The 17,398-nt window shown below is 39.9% G+C and overlaps 1 protein-coding gene across 2 annotated transcripts; it reads right to left on the bottom strand.

Annotated features, from left to right (window-relative positions):
* Positions 1-6,810: 6,810 nt before the first annotated feature.
* Positions 6,811-17,111, bottom strand: CA7 (carbonic anhydrase 7). Of its 2 annotated transcripts, XM_005446132.4 has the most exons (7): positions 17,037-17,111; positions 14,843-15,040; positions 12,195-12,313; positions 10,737-10,832; positions 10,438-10,500; positions 8,856-9,011; positions 6,811-8,574 (listed from the first exon to the last, which is right to left on the bottom strand). In XM_005446132.4, exons 1-7 carry the CDS (start codon positions 17,074-17,076, stop codon positions 8,452-8,454), a joined length of 795 nt encoding a protein of 264 aa, XP_005446189.1. In that variant the 5' UTR covers positions 17,077-17,111; the 3' UTR covers positions 6,811-8,451. The 2 variants fall into 2 exon arrangements, with proteins under 2 accessions (XP_005446189.1, XP_027670977.1); XM_027815176.2 differs by lacking the exon at positions 10,438-10,500.
* Between the last annotated feature and the right edge of the window lie 287 nt (positions 17,112-17,398).

Here is a 17,398-nt window from a genome sequence, read left to right on the forward strand (position 1 = left end):
AAACTAAGATTTGATTTTGACTTCTCTGTTTATAGGTGACCTAAAGTTCAGTATCAAATGTCCTATGCCAAGAGCAAGTTCTTAACAAGCAAATAATTCCAAGAGCATTGTATTAAGGTGCAGTGATAGGTTAAAATGTAACAAATGCTATATTTAGATTTTTTTCAAGGTATAATTTTATCTGTTGGTTTGTACAGTCAGCTTCTCTCATTTTCTTTGCTCATTTCTGTGCTGCTTGTTTAGGCCACGATCCAGCTTTCATTAAAGTCAGTGATAGTTTCAGCAGACTTCAATAGGCTTCAGATAAATTGAAATGTTTTTTTTTCGAGCCTAAAAGGTCAGTTTGAGAAAAGCCATTGCGTCAAACAGGTTGCAATGAGGCCACTCAAGCACGTGGTGTATTTACTTCTGACTGAAGTTACTACCTGAGGAGCTGCTAAACAGATAAATCTGGCCAGTTATGTGAGAAAAGGGTACATTGCTTTAGTTAGTTTAGCCAACTTGAATGTTTGTATGAATGGAGAAGTGTGAGACTGTGAAAGAGGCTTAATTAGTTTCACTGTATGTTGAATTTGATGTAATTACTAGATGCTTTTAGAGACCTGATCCTATTCTCTCCCAGAACCCAGCTCTTCCGTCAGATTCAGCTATCACATGACACCCTACAGCAAGTCAGGCTGTCATCAGATCTGACAAAATAATAATTTTCAAGGGAGAGTTGTGACTCAGCTTCCTGCATGGTAACGTGATCGTTAGATCAAATGTAGGGAAAGGGGACAAATGTGGAGTGGGGAGGGGTACTGCTGCTTCTGGCATTGGTCCTCCGTTAGTTTGGATGAATGATACTTGAACCTGTATCCTTAGGCTGCACGTTTCTGGATATGAGGTACAAAGGATGGGAAAGCTAGTGCTTCCTTCTTCCCCATGGTGTATCTTCGCAAACTTTTGGAGTTATAATTATCACATACTGGATGCTTATTGCAGAACTGGGGTTCCAAGACTGAAGGGAGATGTATATTGGCAAGCGCTCTGGGGGATTACAAAAATATTAACAAATTGCTCTATTTCTGCTTATATTACATACCTCCTGTTGCATACAGGGACTTAAAATAAGCTTAGGTTTACTGTTTTGTTATCTTTTACGCCTTGATATAATTTCAGATTCTATGATGAACTCAATATTAAGGCAAAAAATGAGTCTTATTATTCATTATCTTAGCTATATCAAGTTTCTTAGCAAAGCATTAAGAATGATCAGAGGAGAATAGCTCAAGATTAAATTGACTGAAGCTGCTGATGCCATCCCAGAAACAATTGCATTCGTTCTGCTTCATCAGTTCCCAAAATCTGTTTACAAAGACAAAAGTAAATTACTTTCTGCAGCCTTTGCAAAGCAGACATATTTCAACAGTCTGCTCTGAATTTTAGACATTTGTTCCCAAAAATTAATGAAGTATAATAGAAGATGAACAATCTTATATGCCTGGAGTGATTCAAGTTAATTAATACAGAAGTACCTGAGTTATTCAGTGATAACAGGGACTATTTGCACAGTGAGGATTTTCGTACACAGAACTGGAGGGAGATATCTGCAAAACAGGTAAGAAAAATTTACTTGGGAGGGAGTACAGGGAGGTGTCCCACAGACTGTAAAATTTGCTTGAGGGTTTTAGCACTTTGTATTCTACTTTGAAAAGAGCAGCAGCCAACTCAACTCCAGGAGCATCTACGCTGCTGAAAGAATTCTAGTGAATGCGAGTTCATTCAGTTGTGGTTCCATAGTAACTGAACTCCCAACAGCACTATATCACCGTTTTTCTCCAAAAATCCAACTCTGCCTAGAAGAACTGAAAAACTTAGAAGGCAAGATATGTCATATGTATGCACCACTTGGAAATGGCATATGAAAGTGTACTTGGTATAGCTCTGATGGTTTGGGATAATGAAGTCTTTAGTTGAAGTTAAGAAACAGCCAGAACGTATCTAGGAGGTGGAAGAACAGCTGTTTCTTATTTTTCATGTCCTTTTATAAAAGGAGGCTAATTCTGTGACTAACTGGGCAGGGAAACTTCAAGTTTTCTGACTTTCCTTACAGTGATACCACACTATTTGGCATTTCCTTTGCTCCCATGGAACATTAGGGGTTTTTCTCCCTTGTTTGTTTGGGCAGCTGGCTGTGGCTGTGTGCTAATTTGGTGCGATAAATACAGCTTCTGCTTCTAGAAGCTACAAATAGATACCTGTAAGTTACCACTGCCTTCACAGCAGGTGCTGTGATGGATTACTTTCCACAAACTAATTGATATTCATGAAAGGTGTGGGACTCCTAGTACTCCTAGTGTAAACATTGCGTGTTGTGGAGACACATGAAGAGCAGAACCATTAAACAAGTCTGATGTTTCTAAGAAAGCAAGTTAAAAATCAGAATAATATTTCTAATAAATAACTAATCCTTCTCCAAAAAGCTGACTAGTAACAAACACAACTTGAATCCAAAGAAAAGTAGTTTACTAGAAGTTTTCCTGAAATGGAAAGAAAGACTTTGTCTAGTGATATGCATTTAAAAATAGCCATAGATCCAAACCATTTGGAGACTTGTGAACGGCCATCATGCAAAGGAAGGTAGGTCCTTTGTAAGAACTCACTCTCTGGTCCACCTCAGAGAACACAGACTGAGTCAGAACTTGCCTTTGCACAAAAAGCACAACAGCCTAGTCAACCAGCTTTTTGAAACAAATGCAACACCAGTCCACAAAACACTTTAATACCTTCCTGCTAAGAGCCTTTAAAAATGTCAGCTGTTTGCTGTATGTATTTTGCCCTGTGAATAATGACATACATTTCATTCGCTGCAAATCACAGTTTGAATTTTCACAAAAGGCAAATTAGCACCTTAGATGCAGAGATCTCTTCTTATAAACAAACAAACAAAAAAAAAAGAGAGAGAGACTGGGAAAAATAAATTTCCTCTAGGTCTGTTAAAATAATTGCATTTTCCTAGTTTGGTTACTGCAAATTCCAGTCTTTGATCATCCTGTATAACCTAAAACAAATACTCAAATGCTAGGAAAGCAAACAAACTGCAAGAAATGTCAGTGAGCAGAGGTGAACACAGTGAACAACTGTAGGAAAAATGCCATTCCAACTCTCCAACTTCATTTAACCTCCGCTGTTACAGCAGAGGTGAAGCGGTGTGTCCATATTTGAAGTTCCAGGGGTTAAACTGAAGATCCAGTTTAAGTTGCTGTAGTTGGATTGGTGCAAAAGCCTATCTAGTTGCTGTAACTGGATCTCAAATCCACACATAATTTTTACTGGACATGGCTTACGAACTGGTTTGAGCTAAACTGAAATACGTATCCTGTATGTATAGGTTCTGTACCACTGTAACAGTGAGTTTAAATTTCCCGGGGAGAGCTTACAAGTGCAGGAAAGTCTTCTGACTTGGTATGAAGTGCTTATGTGTAGAAAAGTAATTAAGTTCCATTCCTCCCTCTCCTCCTTCCACCTCCTTCTTGTCCAACAGATGAGCAGTCTTGAGTTGACTCCTGAAGTGCTGCATTTAATATTCCACTATATTCATGTGAAATGAAACAAAAGGACAGTTTGCATTACTATGTTGCTGTTCACAACCTGGAGCGAGGCGCTGCAATTTTACTAAAACTCAAATATAATGCGAGTAGCAATATAAATGGAATATCAGAGGTATAAACATTCTCTGCCTTACAGGCATGCAAACTGGGAGTAGCTCTGTTAAAGCCAGTCAGGTTTCACCAGTACCCTGTCTTTTTCTCAGGATAAGTGAGAAAATCTGGAGCGCCTCACTCTTACAGGCAGTATAGAATAACATGCTTGGATACTCAGTGTCTTTACTAAATGGTCACCTCTGCATGCAGGAGGGATTCAGAGAGGAAAACAGCTAATCCAAGGTATAAGGTAACATCTTGATTTTGTCAGGTTTATCTCTGTTTTTTTCTTGAAATGCTCCCTTTTTTATCTTTCTGACCTTTGAACACTACCAAAAGCACCGTCTGGTGATAAGGTACCTTGCAACACTTTCCTGCTGATGCTTGTATTGGAGTTCATTTACACACATCATGAAATTTATCATCGTCATCACTGCTAGATCAACGATATCACTGAAACTGCCTAAAAATCTTTTTGTTTGCAGAGGATGGGGGGAAAAACCAACTAAGCTGAACCTTAACTATAGCTATTAAAGTTTAAAAGTTAAGATAGTGTGAGGTTTACCAGGCAGAGGGTATCTCCACTCCGTCAGTGAAAAGAGGAAAAAAAATTGTAACTGATTTATTGAGTGCCTTTTGGAAGATTGATTTTTATCTGATAAAGGAGCTTCAAGGACGGTGTATGTAAAGGCAGCACAGAGATTTCAATTACACTCACCCATATCTTTAAAAATAATTATTGTGATAATCACATTCTCTTATCTGTTTTATTTTGACTGAATTGGCCGTAAAAATAGTTTTAAGCGTTGTGGTAAGAAATGGAAAGAGCCAGCCACTAGATGGCATTTTTAGGCAGCTTTTACAGCTGTGCAGCTTCAGTCCCTGTCCTGGATGTAAGGCCTGGCCTTCTCTCCGCCCTGACAACTGTGACCCTACTCCGAGCTAAGCCAAGTCTTGCTGCAGCAGCTAGATTCAACTGCTGGTTTTCCTTCAACATTGTTTGTAGAAGATAAGGACAGCACATGTTTTAGAATTTGAATGAGCTTGATGGAGGAGGTTTGCTGCGTAAGGCTTGTGTGCAGAGAAAGACGGTTCAGAAAGACGACAGAGAAAATGAAGTTTCTGCAAATCCTCAAAAAGTACTGATGCTCAGCATGGGTATTTGGCCCTGTGAATTGCCTTTGCTGGGGACATCTATAATAGAGGCACTAGCTAGAATACTGGTAGGAGTTCAGGCAAACTGGTAACAGTGGCTCAATACCTATGGTCTTATAAAATACTGCACTTCAAACTGATGGTCGTGCCTGTATATGCAAGCACCGAAATGTAGCTCAGATCAAAGGTGAAATTATTAAATAAGGGAAGTTTGTACTGTTATAGTTAATATCTTCTGAGGGTCTCAGAGCATATTATAAATATAGTACACAGTCCTTGGGTTTGATTATACTCATCTCGTGGACAACAACATAAAGTAACGGTAAAAGAAATAAAAGGTTCTTGCTACAAGGCTCTCAAGTTAACTGTGTTTCAACCAATATGTTAACAAGTCAAGAACCTATTATAAGGAATACAAATAAATATAGTTCCATGTACCCCAGAATATTATTACAGGAGAACTTTACTAAATGAGAAAGAATCATCACTAAAGTTCTTTGTACTGCCCTTTCTGAAAATAACAGATTGTTCCCCACCCAAGGACTTAAAAGCACCGGTCAGTTTTATTGTTATTTTTGCTATGTTTTCCTGGTGGACTATATTTTCAGTTACAGAGAAAAGACAGTACTGCAAAGCTTAAATTAACTGAACACTATACCTTCATCATACTGATTGCATTATTCATTGAATATACAGTAAAATTTACTATTTCATGTAATATTTTATATTTCTTCTCCAAGTTTGCTTTTATAATCTCAAAATACATGAAGTACATTCAATGCTAGAATGTAGTTTATAAGTTTAAAACCATATAGAAATTTAAACCTTGTAGTTTTATATTGGATGACCATGGTTCCAAGAAACAATAGAGAATATAAAAACTTCCTTTCATATTTTGCTTCACCATGGTAAAAATAGATCATGTTCTTTAATCCAACAACTGAAAAACCATAAATAAGGTGAAATTTATTTCTGAAGGAAGGTATAGTTCAATTCCTTTCAGAAACTGAATACCTTGGCGGATTCAGCATTTAAAGCTCTTTACAATAACCTTGTGAACTAAACATTATCCTTCTGTTGCTCATGAATAAACCACCCTTAAAGAAGCTTAAGTACTGTGTTCAAGGTTACAGAATGGACACATTGTATGGGTAAATAAGATTTTAATTTTTTTAGCCTGGGTGGTTGTAGCTGGGGAAAAACTGAACAACGCTTTGGTATACAAGCCCTCTTTGCCTTTTGCAAAACACTGAGTGAGCAGGAATCTACCTAGAATGAGAGAAAATACTGAAAATACTGATCAGTGACCAGCTCTGTGACAGTGGGTACCAACAGCAATACAGCAGCGCTTTGGTAGCTTGAGTAAGCTATGTATGGTAAGTAATACTGGTTAAATTCTGATCAGGAAAGTATTTTAATTTACCCCTAAAAAAATGTATTTGGGCTATCAAAAACATACATTTCTTTTGAAACACTTAACATTTTAAAATTAGTCTCTTCATATAGGTTTTAGTGTTAACAGGGACATATGATTCATGATAAGAATAATTTAACTCTACTGGGGAAGAAGTCATTCAAGATGCACAAACTGTATCAGCATTTGAATGAAAGGATTAAGCTGAAGGAGAAACTGTTAGTTCCAAAAGATGGGAAGAATTATGATATAGACTAAAACCAATTTTTAAACAGAGGTAGGATTTTAGAATGGGGAAAAAAAAAACAAAAACAAAAAACAAAAACCAGAATTACCTGTACTTAAATTATTCTACTATAGCATAATGGAAGTTTCTATGAAATGAAGGTAAAAAAATCAAAGCATTCCTTGATCTGAAATAGATGCATCATTTGAAGATCTTAAGCAGCATTTTTGTTAATGAAATTCCAAGAAAAACAGTGCTGTAAGTAGGGAGAGGTGAGTCTATTCAAAATAAAGGATGAAGAGACACACACTTGATTTTAAATTCTCATTTATTTGTCAAAGAAATTAAGATACATTAAATAGATTTTCTGCAATACCAGTTTGTATTACTAGTAAAGTTACATTCATAATAGGTAAAACCATTGCATTTTGTAATGATTGTTTCCTTTAGCATCTGCTGTATCAGAATCTCACATCTCAAACAACACAGAATTAGCCCTCACAACATTTCTGTGAGGTAGGTCAGGGTTACGCTCATTTTATGAGAGGAAACTGAGGAATGGATAGTTTTAGGTCAGATTACCAGAAAAACCGTAGAAAAGCTGTGTCTAGAATTCTAGTCTTCCATTCCTTGTACAGTGCTTCACATCTAGTGTCTTTCTCCCTTTCTGAAAAAGGAGAACTGCCCATAGTAGCTGTTCTTCCCACCCACCCCACCCCCAGCTTTTCTTTACATTGTACATCTTTGATTTCTCCATTTAAGCTGATGAAAATTGATAAACACCAGCAATTTCTATCTGAACTATACAGATAAAGTAGAACATTTGAACCCAGAACTAAGGTAGCTGAAAATACCCTGACTGCAGGTAGATACAGGTAATATCACCGTATTTAGTACCAGAGACACGAGCCTGAGTTTTGTCACTCAGCTGCAGAAGCAGTAATACTAGCACATGGATTTTCTAAAGCAACTTTCTTTTCAAGAGGTAAAAGGCCTCAGGACTGATGAAACCGTGTATCTGCAGGGGGTATCCCTCACAGACTGCCGTAGGGAGGGGATGATTGGTGCAGCAAAGCACACTCAGTGTAGTCAAGGTCTAGCCATGTTACATCCCTCAAACAGATATCTACTTTTTTTTAGGACAGACAACAAAGGAGGTCGTATTGCAGAGCAAATCACTTAATTGAGGTAGAATTTGAACAATTGAGAACCACAGCACACATACCTGAATTGCTATGGATGTTCTTTTCAACAAAACTGACAAGGGCATTATAGTTCTGTATGCTGCATGGGCTAAAAGAACATGTCTGAACAACACGGTGCAATAAAATGACCTGCTTTTAAACACAGCATTTACATTGCTATTTAAATTACTTATAAAATAGAATCTTAGAACAGTAACCTTAGAATATATGTCTGTAGTTTTCATACCAGTGCCTACTTGAGGCAAGAAAATAACTTTTCATGTGTACTGTGTGTATCAACAGACAGCAAGAATACAATGAAAGCAATCTTTAAATCAGACAGAGCTCAGCAAATGCCAACAAGAGATCGGTAAGGAAAAATTAAGTCCAAAGTGTCCCAAATTCTTGACTACCATTTTATCATGTATCACGTGAGACAATTAGAAGTTGTGGCCATCAGTACTAGTAGATCACTACATAATTTCCCATTTTATATTAAGTGGGATTTTGATTTTATCTTAATTTTTAGAGTTACATGCCTTGGAGAACACTCTAGTTTACTTAACTATCCCTTATGTTAAAAAGCACTAGTTAAAAAGATCCCATTTCTCAAAAGAATGAGCAATTAAAAAAATACAAAATCAGAAGATTGTCCCCCTCCAAGCAGAGTATTCATGGAAATGGCTATCATCTATCAGTTCCATGAGTGATCTGATGACCAGAGTTTCTGTTTATAGTATCTCAGATGTGGAAGCTCTTGGATCTTAGGGCCGTTATCATTTTTCTTCAGGCCTTGAAGGAAGCTTGGACTATTCGCCCCTTAAGAGGCTGAGGGGGGCGAAAATTATTCACCATTTGGATCCTCTGGTCTTCCTCACTGGTGAAGAGGAGCATGCGGAATTTCTCCAGCTGTAAATTCAGGTGAAAACTTACTGCTTAAGAGAACAATCAATACTAAAAAAGGGCCAAAAGGAAGTATTCAATACATTTTAATCTGTTAATAGAACAGGTTCAAGCAAAGATCCTAGAAATCATTAACAGAAAAATACAGAAACCTGATTATTGAAAAGGCTTATTATTATTCACAGGTTAATGGCCTTTTGACTTAGCCCCATTGCAAGTCAGAACAGTCACTGGCTGTTTATCCAGTGCTGAATCCTACAAGAACTGAAGGAGTATCAAAAGTTTACCTGTTTCTCAGAAATTCTGATGGGTTCTTTCAGCACTATCCATGTTACGCTCTCATTAAGGGGTGGTGTTGTCAAAGAACCAAGGTATGTCCAATAATCTAGACTCAAAGGCAGGAGACATTTGGGGTTGAAGTTTCTGAATTGAGCTTTTGTTCCCTGTGGGCGAAAAAAAAAACCAACTTGAAATGTATCTTTTTACTTCTAATTGTAAGTTAAAAAAACTTTGAAAGAGAAAAAAATGCTAAAATAGTATTAAAAAGTAGGGCAAAGGGAAAAGTCTTTAAAGGTTTAGCTGCCTTATAAGAACTGTTATCCAAGAGTAGCATGGCAAATGTGATGTCTGCTGCTGGCTTCCTGCACTTTGAGTTCTTGCCCCATTGCCTCTACCAAAGTTCAGTTCTTGTCACAAAAGATCTAAAAATAACGCAGGAAGTGTATTCTGTATACAGTGTTCAGTGCACGCTACAGATAATATGGAGAATTCCTTGTCTCATTGCTTGCTGTTTTCTATTCTTCCCATCTATTTCAGTAGAAAACTTAAACTATTGAAAACTTGGCCTCAAACAGTTATTGTCTGCTAGGACAAATACTGGCTTTGAAGAAACCAAGTGTTCAAGTCTAAAATTACAGGAACGTGAATCAACCGAGACCAGTAGAAACAGAAGGAGGTGCTGTCTGCGGTAGTGATTGCCTTATGGTGCAAGACTTTTCAGCCTGTAAGAGTATCTGAAAGGTACTTAGTCGCTCAGAAAACAGTCTAATTGTCTGTAAAATTGCTTACAAGGAACAGAATGAGCAGCGTATCCCCAGTGGCAAACCTGCAGACCTTCTATCACTACAACTAAGGGATAACCATTTCTTTCCTGCAAGTGGAAGAAATCACTTAGATATCGAAGTGTCATTTAGTGTGTCTGCAGCCTACATACTGCTGTGTAACTGCCTTCTTTTCCCATCTTTCACAAGCCTATACTGAGGAGTGAGAAATAAAATGCCCACTCAGGTATTAGATACGCTTTATTTTGCATATTAGTACTTGTGCATGCTCTAGAATACATTAACTTCATGTAAATCCAGAAAGGGCAACATTTGCAGTGGTCCAATGAGTCTGCACTTGAGAAAGTACAGCAGGTATCAATGTCCAGCAAAGCTCTTTGATACATCTGGTAAAAGACAACCTTGAGGCATCACTGTAAGAAGAAACTAGCTCAGGACTTCATTAAGATTGTCCCCTGACAGAGCTTTGCAGCAGAAGATGGTCAGCCAGCTTTGGTTTGTTCAAGGCTATGCTCAATGGGAAAGGGTCATGAGCCTGCAGGGTCATGGAGCTTTTGATTTTAGGTACTCTGGGCAAAGCAGAAACTCTGAATGGCCAGTGTGGTCAGCACAGCCTTGGGAGGCACCTGGAATTGGACAAGTAAGATGGACCTTGGAGGGGAAGAGGAGAATACAAGTACAGCAATGTTCTAATGACAGGAGGATTTGTAGTGGGTGATTTTCCATTTTTGTCTCAAACTTGTACATGAGCTTGTTTTTTAAAGGATATCCCAGATACAATTAAAAAGAGTTAAGCTCTTTAACTTACTTTAAATTTTACCATGTACAAAGCATCAGTCAGCCTGTTCATACTGGCAAGTTCTTTCCCAATCTAAAACAATGGAGCAGACAGGTTAAATAAGAATGACAATAATTACGACTTGAATAGCTGTTTCCTTATCTGAATCTCAACATTCCTACTGAAGTAAGTTTAACAGCAATTTGCAGTGAGTTACTGCTTCCAACAAGTCATCTGTTTTCCTTAAGCACATCTTAAATATGTGGCTTGATTCTCCAACACTTGACAGCATTTTCATCATGTAAACATGCTATTTTTATGATTCTTACCTCCAAGAAAACAGCAACTACTGCCAAGCCATCTGGAGCTGCTGCTGCTTCTCCAAATGTTGCATATTTTCTGGCATTCCAGTGAACTAAGTGGAGCTTTAAGGAAAAATAAATAAGAATTAAACAGATTAGTGATAGGAGATATGGACAAAGGTGGTTTCATGTTAACAGGCACTAACAGCCATTCATAACAGAATGTAGGTTTTGTTCTAAAAGATCTTTGGAAAGATGAGCAAATTCAGTTTTGGACCAGTTCATAAGCACGGGCAGACACCACACAGTTTTCATGTATCAGCCTGCATTGGGTTTGTGTGGCTGTGTGGAGGGCTGTGTTCGCGGGGGCACAGGGTGGCTTCTGTGGGAAGGTGCCAGCAGCTTCCCCCGTGCCCGATGGAGCCGATGCCAGCCGGCTCCCAGCCGGACCCGCTGCTGGCCAAGGCCGAGCCCGGCAGCGACGCTGGCAGCGCCTCTGGGATACCGGGTTTCAAAAGGGGGAAAGTTCCTGCGCAAGAGCAGCTGCAGGGGGAGAGGGGAGGGAGCCCGTGGGAGAGCAACAGCCCTGCAGCCCCCCAGGCCAGGGCAGGAGGGGGCCGGGGGGGCTCCAGGCGCCGGAGCCCGTGGGGAAGCCCCCGGCGAGGCAGGCTGTGCCCCCAGCCCCGGGGGGTAACGGGGAGCAGACCCCCACCCGCAGCCCCTGGGACCCCAGGCCGGGGCAGGGGCAGCGTGTGAGGGGCAGGAGCGGCAGCGACAGCGTGTGCGGGACTGACCCCAGCCCCGTTCCCCGTCCCCCTGCCCCGCTGCGGGGAGGAGGGAGAGACATCGGGAGCCAAGCTGAGCCTGGGGAGGGGGGAGGGGAGGGGGGAAGCTGTTCTTAACACTCGGGTTAGTTCTCGTTACCCTGATCCCGTTTGATTGGTAACAAATTCAGCTGATCTCCCCGAGTCGAGTCCGTTCTGCCCGTGCCGCTGTGTGGCGAGTGATCTCCCTGCCCTTGCCTCCATCCATGGGCTTTTTGGCACATTTTGTCTCCCCTGTCCAGTTGAAGAGCAGGGTGACAGAGCAGCTTTGGTGAGCAGCTGGCCCCCACCAGGCTCAGCCCACCGCACAGCCTTAATTTGAAACAAATTGGGCATTAACCCACGACCTAACTTCCCTAGCAGCATCCCATGCAGCACTATGCTCCAGCACGCGCTGGATGCTATGCTACTGCAGTATTTGGGATAGACTGTGCTGTGAAAGGCCTGAGCCTTGTCCGAGCTCTGCAGAACTTCCTCGGGAGCCCCCAGATGAAGCCATTTCTAAACTGTGGATGGCACCAGCTCATTAAAGTCTGTGCTGACCTAACCATGGTGGGTAAGCAATCAGAATCCTTACTGGCATCCAGTCCCCGCTGCAGATGAGGTCATTTGTCAACATCATTTGCATGAATTAATCCCACCAGTAAAAACACGTCATTACCTCACAGGGAAAAGATTTGCCATCAACTGTATGCTCTGATCCCTCGCTGTGCTTAGTCCCCCAGTGAAAGTGAAACTGCTTTAGGCGGAATGGATTCTCAAAGGGACCACCGCTGATAGCTAGGCAAGGGGAAAAAAAGAAATAAATAAGAAGAAAAGAGGGAAAAGCTTAAGCGTTCCAGCTTTTTAGCTTCCTGTTAGTAAAACTAACCGCTGTTGGCCCAACAGTGAAGAAAAGCCAGCAGCCTCTCCCAGTTGCCAACGTGAAAGAGATGCATCATCCAAACATTTAGAAGGGTTGGATTTCTTCATGAGAAGCACCTGAATTCATGTAAAAATATAAGTTAAAAACATTGAGTGGCTACTTGTACAGAATTTTGTAGCTTTTTTGAAGGAGAATTTGACATATGAAGATGTGGTAGCCATTGTTAGAGTTATACTTTTCCTATTAAACACAATAAATCCATGTTGAATATTAAAAAATATCACAATTTGAAACTTGTGTACCTAAAATACTTTTGACAGTGCTACTTGAGATTTTGTGAGAAAGAATGTAGATACCTTCAACATCAGGTAGACACTACAGCTAAGTATTTCCTCTTTAGTGTATCTCTACTTCCAGTGGAGGTTATCTATATTCTGTTTCCTCCAAATACCTGATCCTATAAAAAAGGTAATATAATAGCTTGTACTTTACATGACACCATTCAGAATCTGAAATCACCTTATAAAGGTGAGGAAATGCTACAGAGAACTTCATACATCATTTAGAAATAACACCTAAGAACAGATGAATGTTTAAGATGCCACCTATAAAAGATACTTTATCAACACCACCAGTAATTCTTCTGTACTTTTATATGGCACTAAATCAAATAAATTCTGCTCAGACATGAAAACCTGATAAAATTCTTATAGTAAGAGAATTAAAATTACATTTAGTATCTGTAAAGCACTTATCCTCTGTGTAGTCCGTAACATTTTATTTAAGAGAATTAAAGCTGGGACTGACAGTGCTACCACAGATGGCCTTTACACAGGAAACTTGCCATGCCAAAGCAAAGGTTTTAGTATTAATTAAGAATATAACTATCTCCTAGTATGTTCTTCTGAACTTAGCAATGGAATGCAACACCTGTCTCAAATATTATTTCAAGAAATCTAGCTATCGTGGGCTACTGTCAAAATTCTGTTATGCCATTTATGCAGAGCTGTGAGTCACTAGATCTGTTTCAACACAACTAAAGACACTTTAAACCATGTTTTCCACTGCTAGCAGTCATCTTCCTTGAAAGTGTTATTAAAACAAGGCATGTGCTTTGTGTAGAAAGGGGATAGATCTCCATTCCTGCAAGTGCTCTGAGCCCATCTCTCTCAATACAGAGTAATAGATGATGATCTTAAACTTCTGAAGCTGAATAAAAGTTCACTGTTACATAGATACAGTTCAGCTTAGAATTGTGCAGAAGTAGTTAGCAAGTTAAGAAAATACCTGCAGGTATATTTTACAAATATTCTTTGTAGGGTGGCATGCTTAATGGATCTGTGTAGTAAGATTTTGGAAAATACATATCCAGCCTTCTTTTCAAATCTGGTTAAGATGCTTGAAAACCTGAACTGTTCAGTTGGGCAGTTTTAAATTCATTCCAGAAGAGAAATTGTAAAATGAAATGGCTAGAATTTTAGCCCCCAGCCCTTATTTCAAAGGGTTACCAGCACAGACAAGTCACTTCACAGAACAAGTAACTTGTTTTGACTACCTAGGACAGATATCCTGTTTAGCTAGAATCAATAAACACACATAAACGGAAGATGAAATCATCTGATAGCTTTGAAAATTGTTCAGAGGGGGTTTTTAAATGCACTCTTTCCATTTATCAGTTACTTTACCATATCTATTTGAATGTTCTGACCCTACACCCCAGACATAGAAGCATAGAAGTAGAATTAACAGAAGTAATCAATCACTTAAAGCATTAGTATTCTTTGCCAAGGACTAAGAGGCAAGAAAAATAAACAGCTGCAGATAGTCCAACATCCACAAGCTGCTACCAACTCAGAACTAGCTGAAGATTCTATAATTTCGGAAAAAACTGAACCGCTATGAGGCAGGGAGGAGAGAAGAAAATGATGCAAGGTAACAGTGACTGCTCCAGGTACAACTTGGTGTAGTGACTATGATTATGACGATTATGCTGTATGACCTAATCTCCGCTAATCCTCTTCTCTTCCCTACCCCTGTGGATGGAAACTGGGCAGTGAGCCAGACAGAACTGGCATAGTGTGTTAGCATCTTTGATTTGGATGATCATGGAAACGGGCAGTAAGGAGCGTACATACCTCCTCTGCAGGCTGGATGTGGTCTAGAAGTGCTGGAGAGATGCATGGATGCCCTGTCTAGCAAACTGACAATCCCAATTGAAAAGGGAAGCACTGCAAGCAAACTTCTGATTGTCCCCGATGCAAAGGCTTTTCCTAACAGAGAAACACTGTTCTGCTGTGCAGCGCTGCCACGCTAGAGACTCTACTGAAGACAGGAAACGCGAGGCTCAATTATGCATCATATAGTGTACAGCATGTACTTAATTGTTTCCCCTCACTAAGTCACAAAATGGTATTCTGAGTTAGTTGGCTGTGTGTTAGTCTCACCTGCCTTGTCATCAGTATCTTCAAACTCAACCATAACTGAATGGCCGTTGTTGGAGATGCTGAGAGACGTACATGAGTCATAGGAGATAATAAGTGGCTTCAGCTTAGGGTCATAAACTGCTTTTGCAGGAACTATGTCAATAGGTGATTGGCGGTTCCCTTGGGCAACAGGATAAGATTTGTGCCACTCTGAAGGTCCTTCAAAAAGAAAGAAAGGAAAGCACCATTATTTTCTTCCTACTATACCCAAAATAATCATTACAGGTTTTCATGAGGCTTGGAGTAAAGCTTGCTGAGCAGGAGTGGCTTGAAATATTTGGTATCTGAGAATTTCATTTAAATTCTATGCTGGTGTGTTTTTATTAGCACAGACAGGCTGCAACAAGATGGGGGGGGGATTCAAATGTCTTGTACGAAACACTGAGGGAAGCACAGCACATCAACAGACTGCTGTATCCGCAGTTACTTGTGCCACTGATTTTCTGCAGAGTTTGAAATTACATTGCAAAGGTATCTGAAGACCTTCCAAGGTGGGTGCAGTGTGAACATACTTGCATGCACACATACACTCCCCCAAAGAAACAGCATTTAATTCTTCCTGGGGAAGATGGTGTAAAAGCTCCAGTGATTCAAATTAGATGCAGATGACTCAATCTCTTAGATACTGACTATGCAGTTATTTTTAAAACCATTTTATGATTGCAGTAAATCTTTGAGGCAGCTTCATTCTTCACTCATGCCCATTATGGTATCTCTACCCTGAGCAAAGGGTACAGTGCAGTAATTAACATTTTTGGACTTCCTGACCTCAACGGAGTGGGGAGAAAGGCCAATTTAATAGCACAGCTCTCTGCTGCCAGAGTTGGAACATTGTCATGCTGCTTGAGATAACAAAACCTTATCTGCATCAAAGAATTACTTATTCTTATGACTTCTTTTTCTACTTTGGTATGGTGGTGCAAGAAGCAATTAAATTCTTCTACTACTTACGTTGATGAATTATTAACAGCAACAATTTTACTTTAAGATTCCCAACAAGCACATTTCTAATTGTAGCATTCTCACATACTTTGACAAATGGAAACTTTGTTAATCAAGCACAGGTATTTACCCTCCTTGAGTTTATGTAACAAAACAGTCATCTATTATACTCTTTCCTTTGGAATTTTCTGAAAAGCTAAGCTTATAAAAGAATATCTTCTCTCAGCCTGCCTATAAAGCAGATTTAGGATGTAAATGCTGTTACACAAGCTTAGGCAATATAATTTGTCTTACAAGCTCTGTAAGAGTATACATGGCTTTGTTACTACTACCTATATGCCCAAATGCGTCACTATCTGCTAGCACTAGCCAGCTTCACTTAGCATTCAAGTTGCTGTTAATGGAGCGACTGGCTCCTGAAGGTTACGCAAAATACTTGTTGGACACTCAGGAGCTAAAATAACTGCTGTCAAAAGAGAGAGGCTCCTGAAAGTTATGCAAAAGACAGTCTTATTGGGCAAGACAAGTCACTCATCCAGCCTTCCCTGTAAAGGATACAGGTACTATAGAACACTGTTGTAGGAATCTTTCAGTAGCTTCACATATCCTCTCGCTCTGTGACACACATTCTTGGAGGTGGGAAGCCAAGGAGGATGACTAAATTAAAAACTGTCAAATCACAAAGCATAAGTTGTTCTGTAAGAGGTCTCTGATACTGATCTGTACAATTTATTGATGTTCTAGAAATATGCAGCATATAACTTATTTTATTCACTTCTATGGAAGCCTAGATATCACATTTCAACTGCTACACAGGATCAGAAGATGTATTACTGCTCTGCTAAATCTTTGCTTTAAAGAATTGCTTCTGGCGAGACAGACACAGTTAATCCTTTTCGTAACAGCTTTTTGGAAGAGGACCCATCTGTATTATCTGCAGCCTGAAAAAAAACCCTCTCAGTACTGCTTCCCTCAGTCCAGGAACATTGATTGCGACAACGAAAGGCAGCAGCCGTAAGTTTGTGCATCTTTTGGTGCCACTTTCTGGGTGCTATTTATTATCAGTAAAGTAATTAATTACCTGCTATATATATATATTTGATGCTTGCAGACATCAAAACGCAGGCAGCTCTGCAGGGCTCAGACAACAGTTCTAGAAAGAAAATGAGTGGGGGAAGACAGAGAGATGCAGCACGGAAATGCTATAACCTACCGTCATCCTGCCCATATCCCCAACTGTGGTGGCCAGTCATTATAGGGGAGCTGCACCCTGCTTTGCTCTCAGCTCTTTGATCAGGGCACTGCTGCTTACCTGCATTTATAATGGCTCACCGTGGGATCGGGTCAGCCCCTTAAAGATACAGAGCAACCAAAGCAATTCCCGCAGGACAGGGAACGCACCCGCGCTCCTCCTGCTCCCAGCTTTGCTGCTGCTGCTGCTCACTGATTGCTAATTCAGCACAGGAGAAGGAAAATGTAAAACTGAGAAAACTGAAGTCCCAGGACTTAGACAGGAACCAGGACTGTCCAGGTGGCATGTGGATCAAATTTAGGAAAAAGTAGTATTACTTTGCC

Source organism: Falco cherrug, chromosome 14 (assembly GCF_023634085.1).
Source record: "Falco cherrug isolate bFalChe1 chromosome 14, bFalChe1.pri, whole genome shotgun sequence".
Classification (NCBI taxonomy): Eukaryota; Metazoa; Chordata; class Aves; order Falconiformes; family Falconidae; genus Falco; species Falco cherrug.

Coding starts and splice junctions, on each gene's coding strand:
- CA7 (XM_005446132.4), bottom strand. CDS start 17,076: ATGACTGGCCACCACAGTTGGGGATATGGGCAGGATGACG. Junction 10,501..10,736: donor TAGTTGCTGTTTTCTTGGAG/GTAAGAATCATA, acceptor CCATTGTTTTAG/ATTGGGAAAGAACTTGCCAG. Junction 9,012..10,437: donor TGTACATGGTAAAATTTAAA/GTAAGTTAAAGA, acceptor TTTCGCCCACAG/GGAACAAAAGCTCAATTCAG.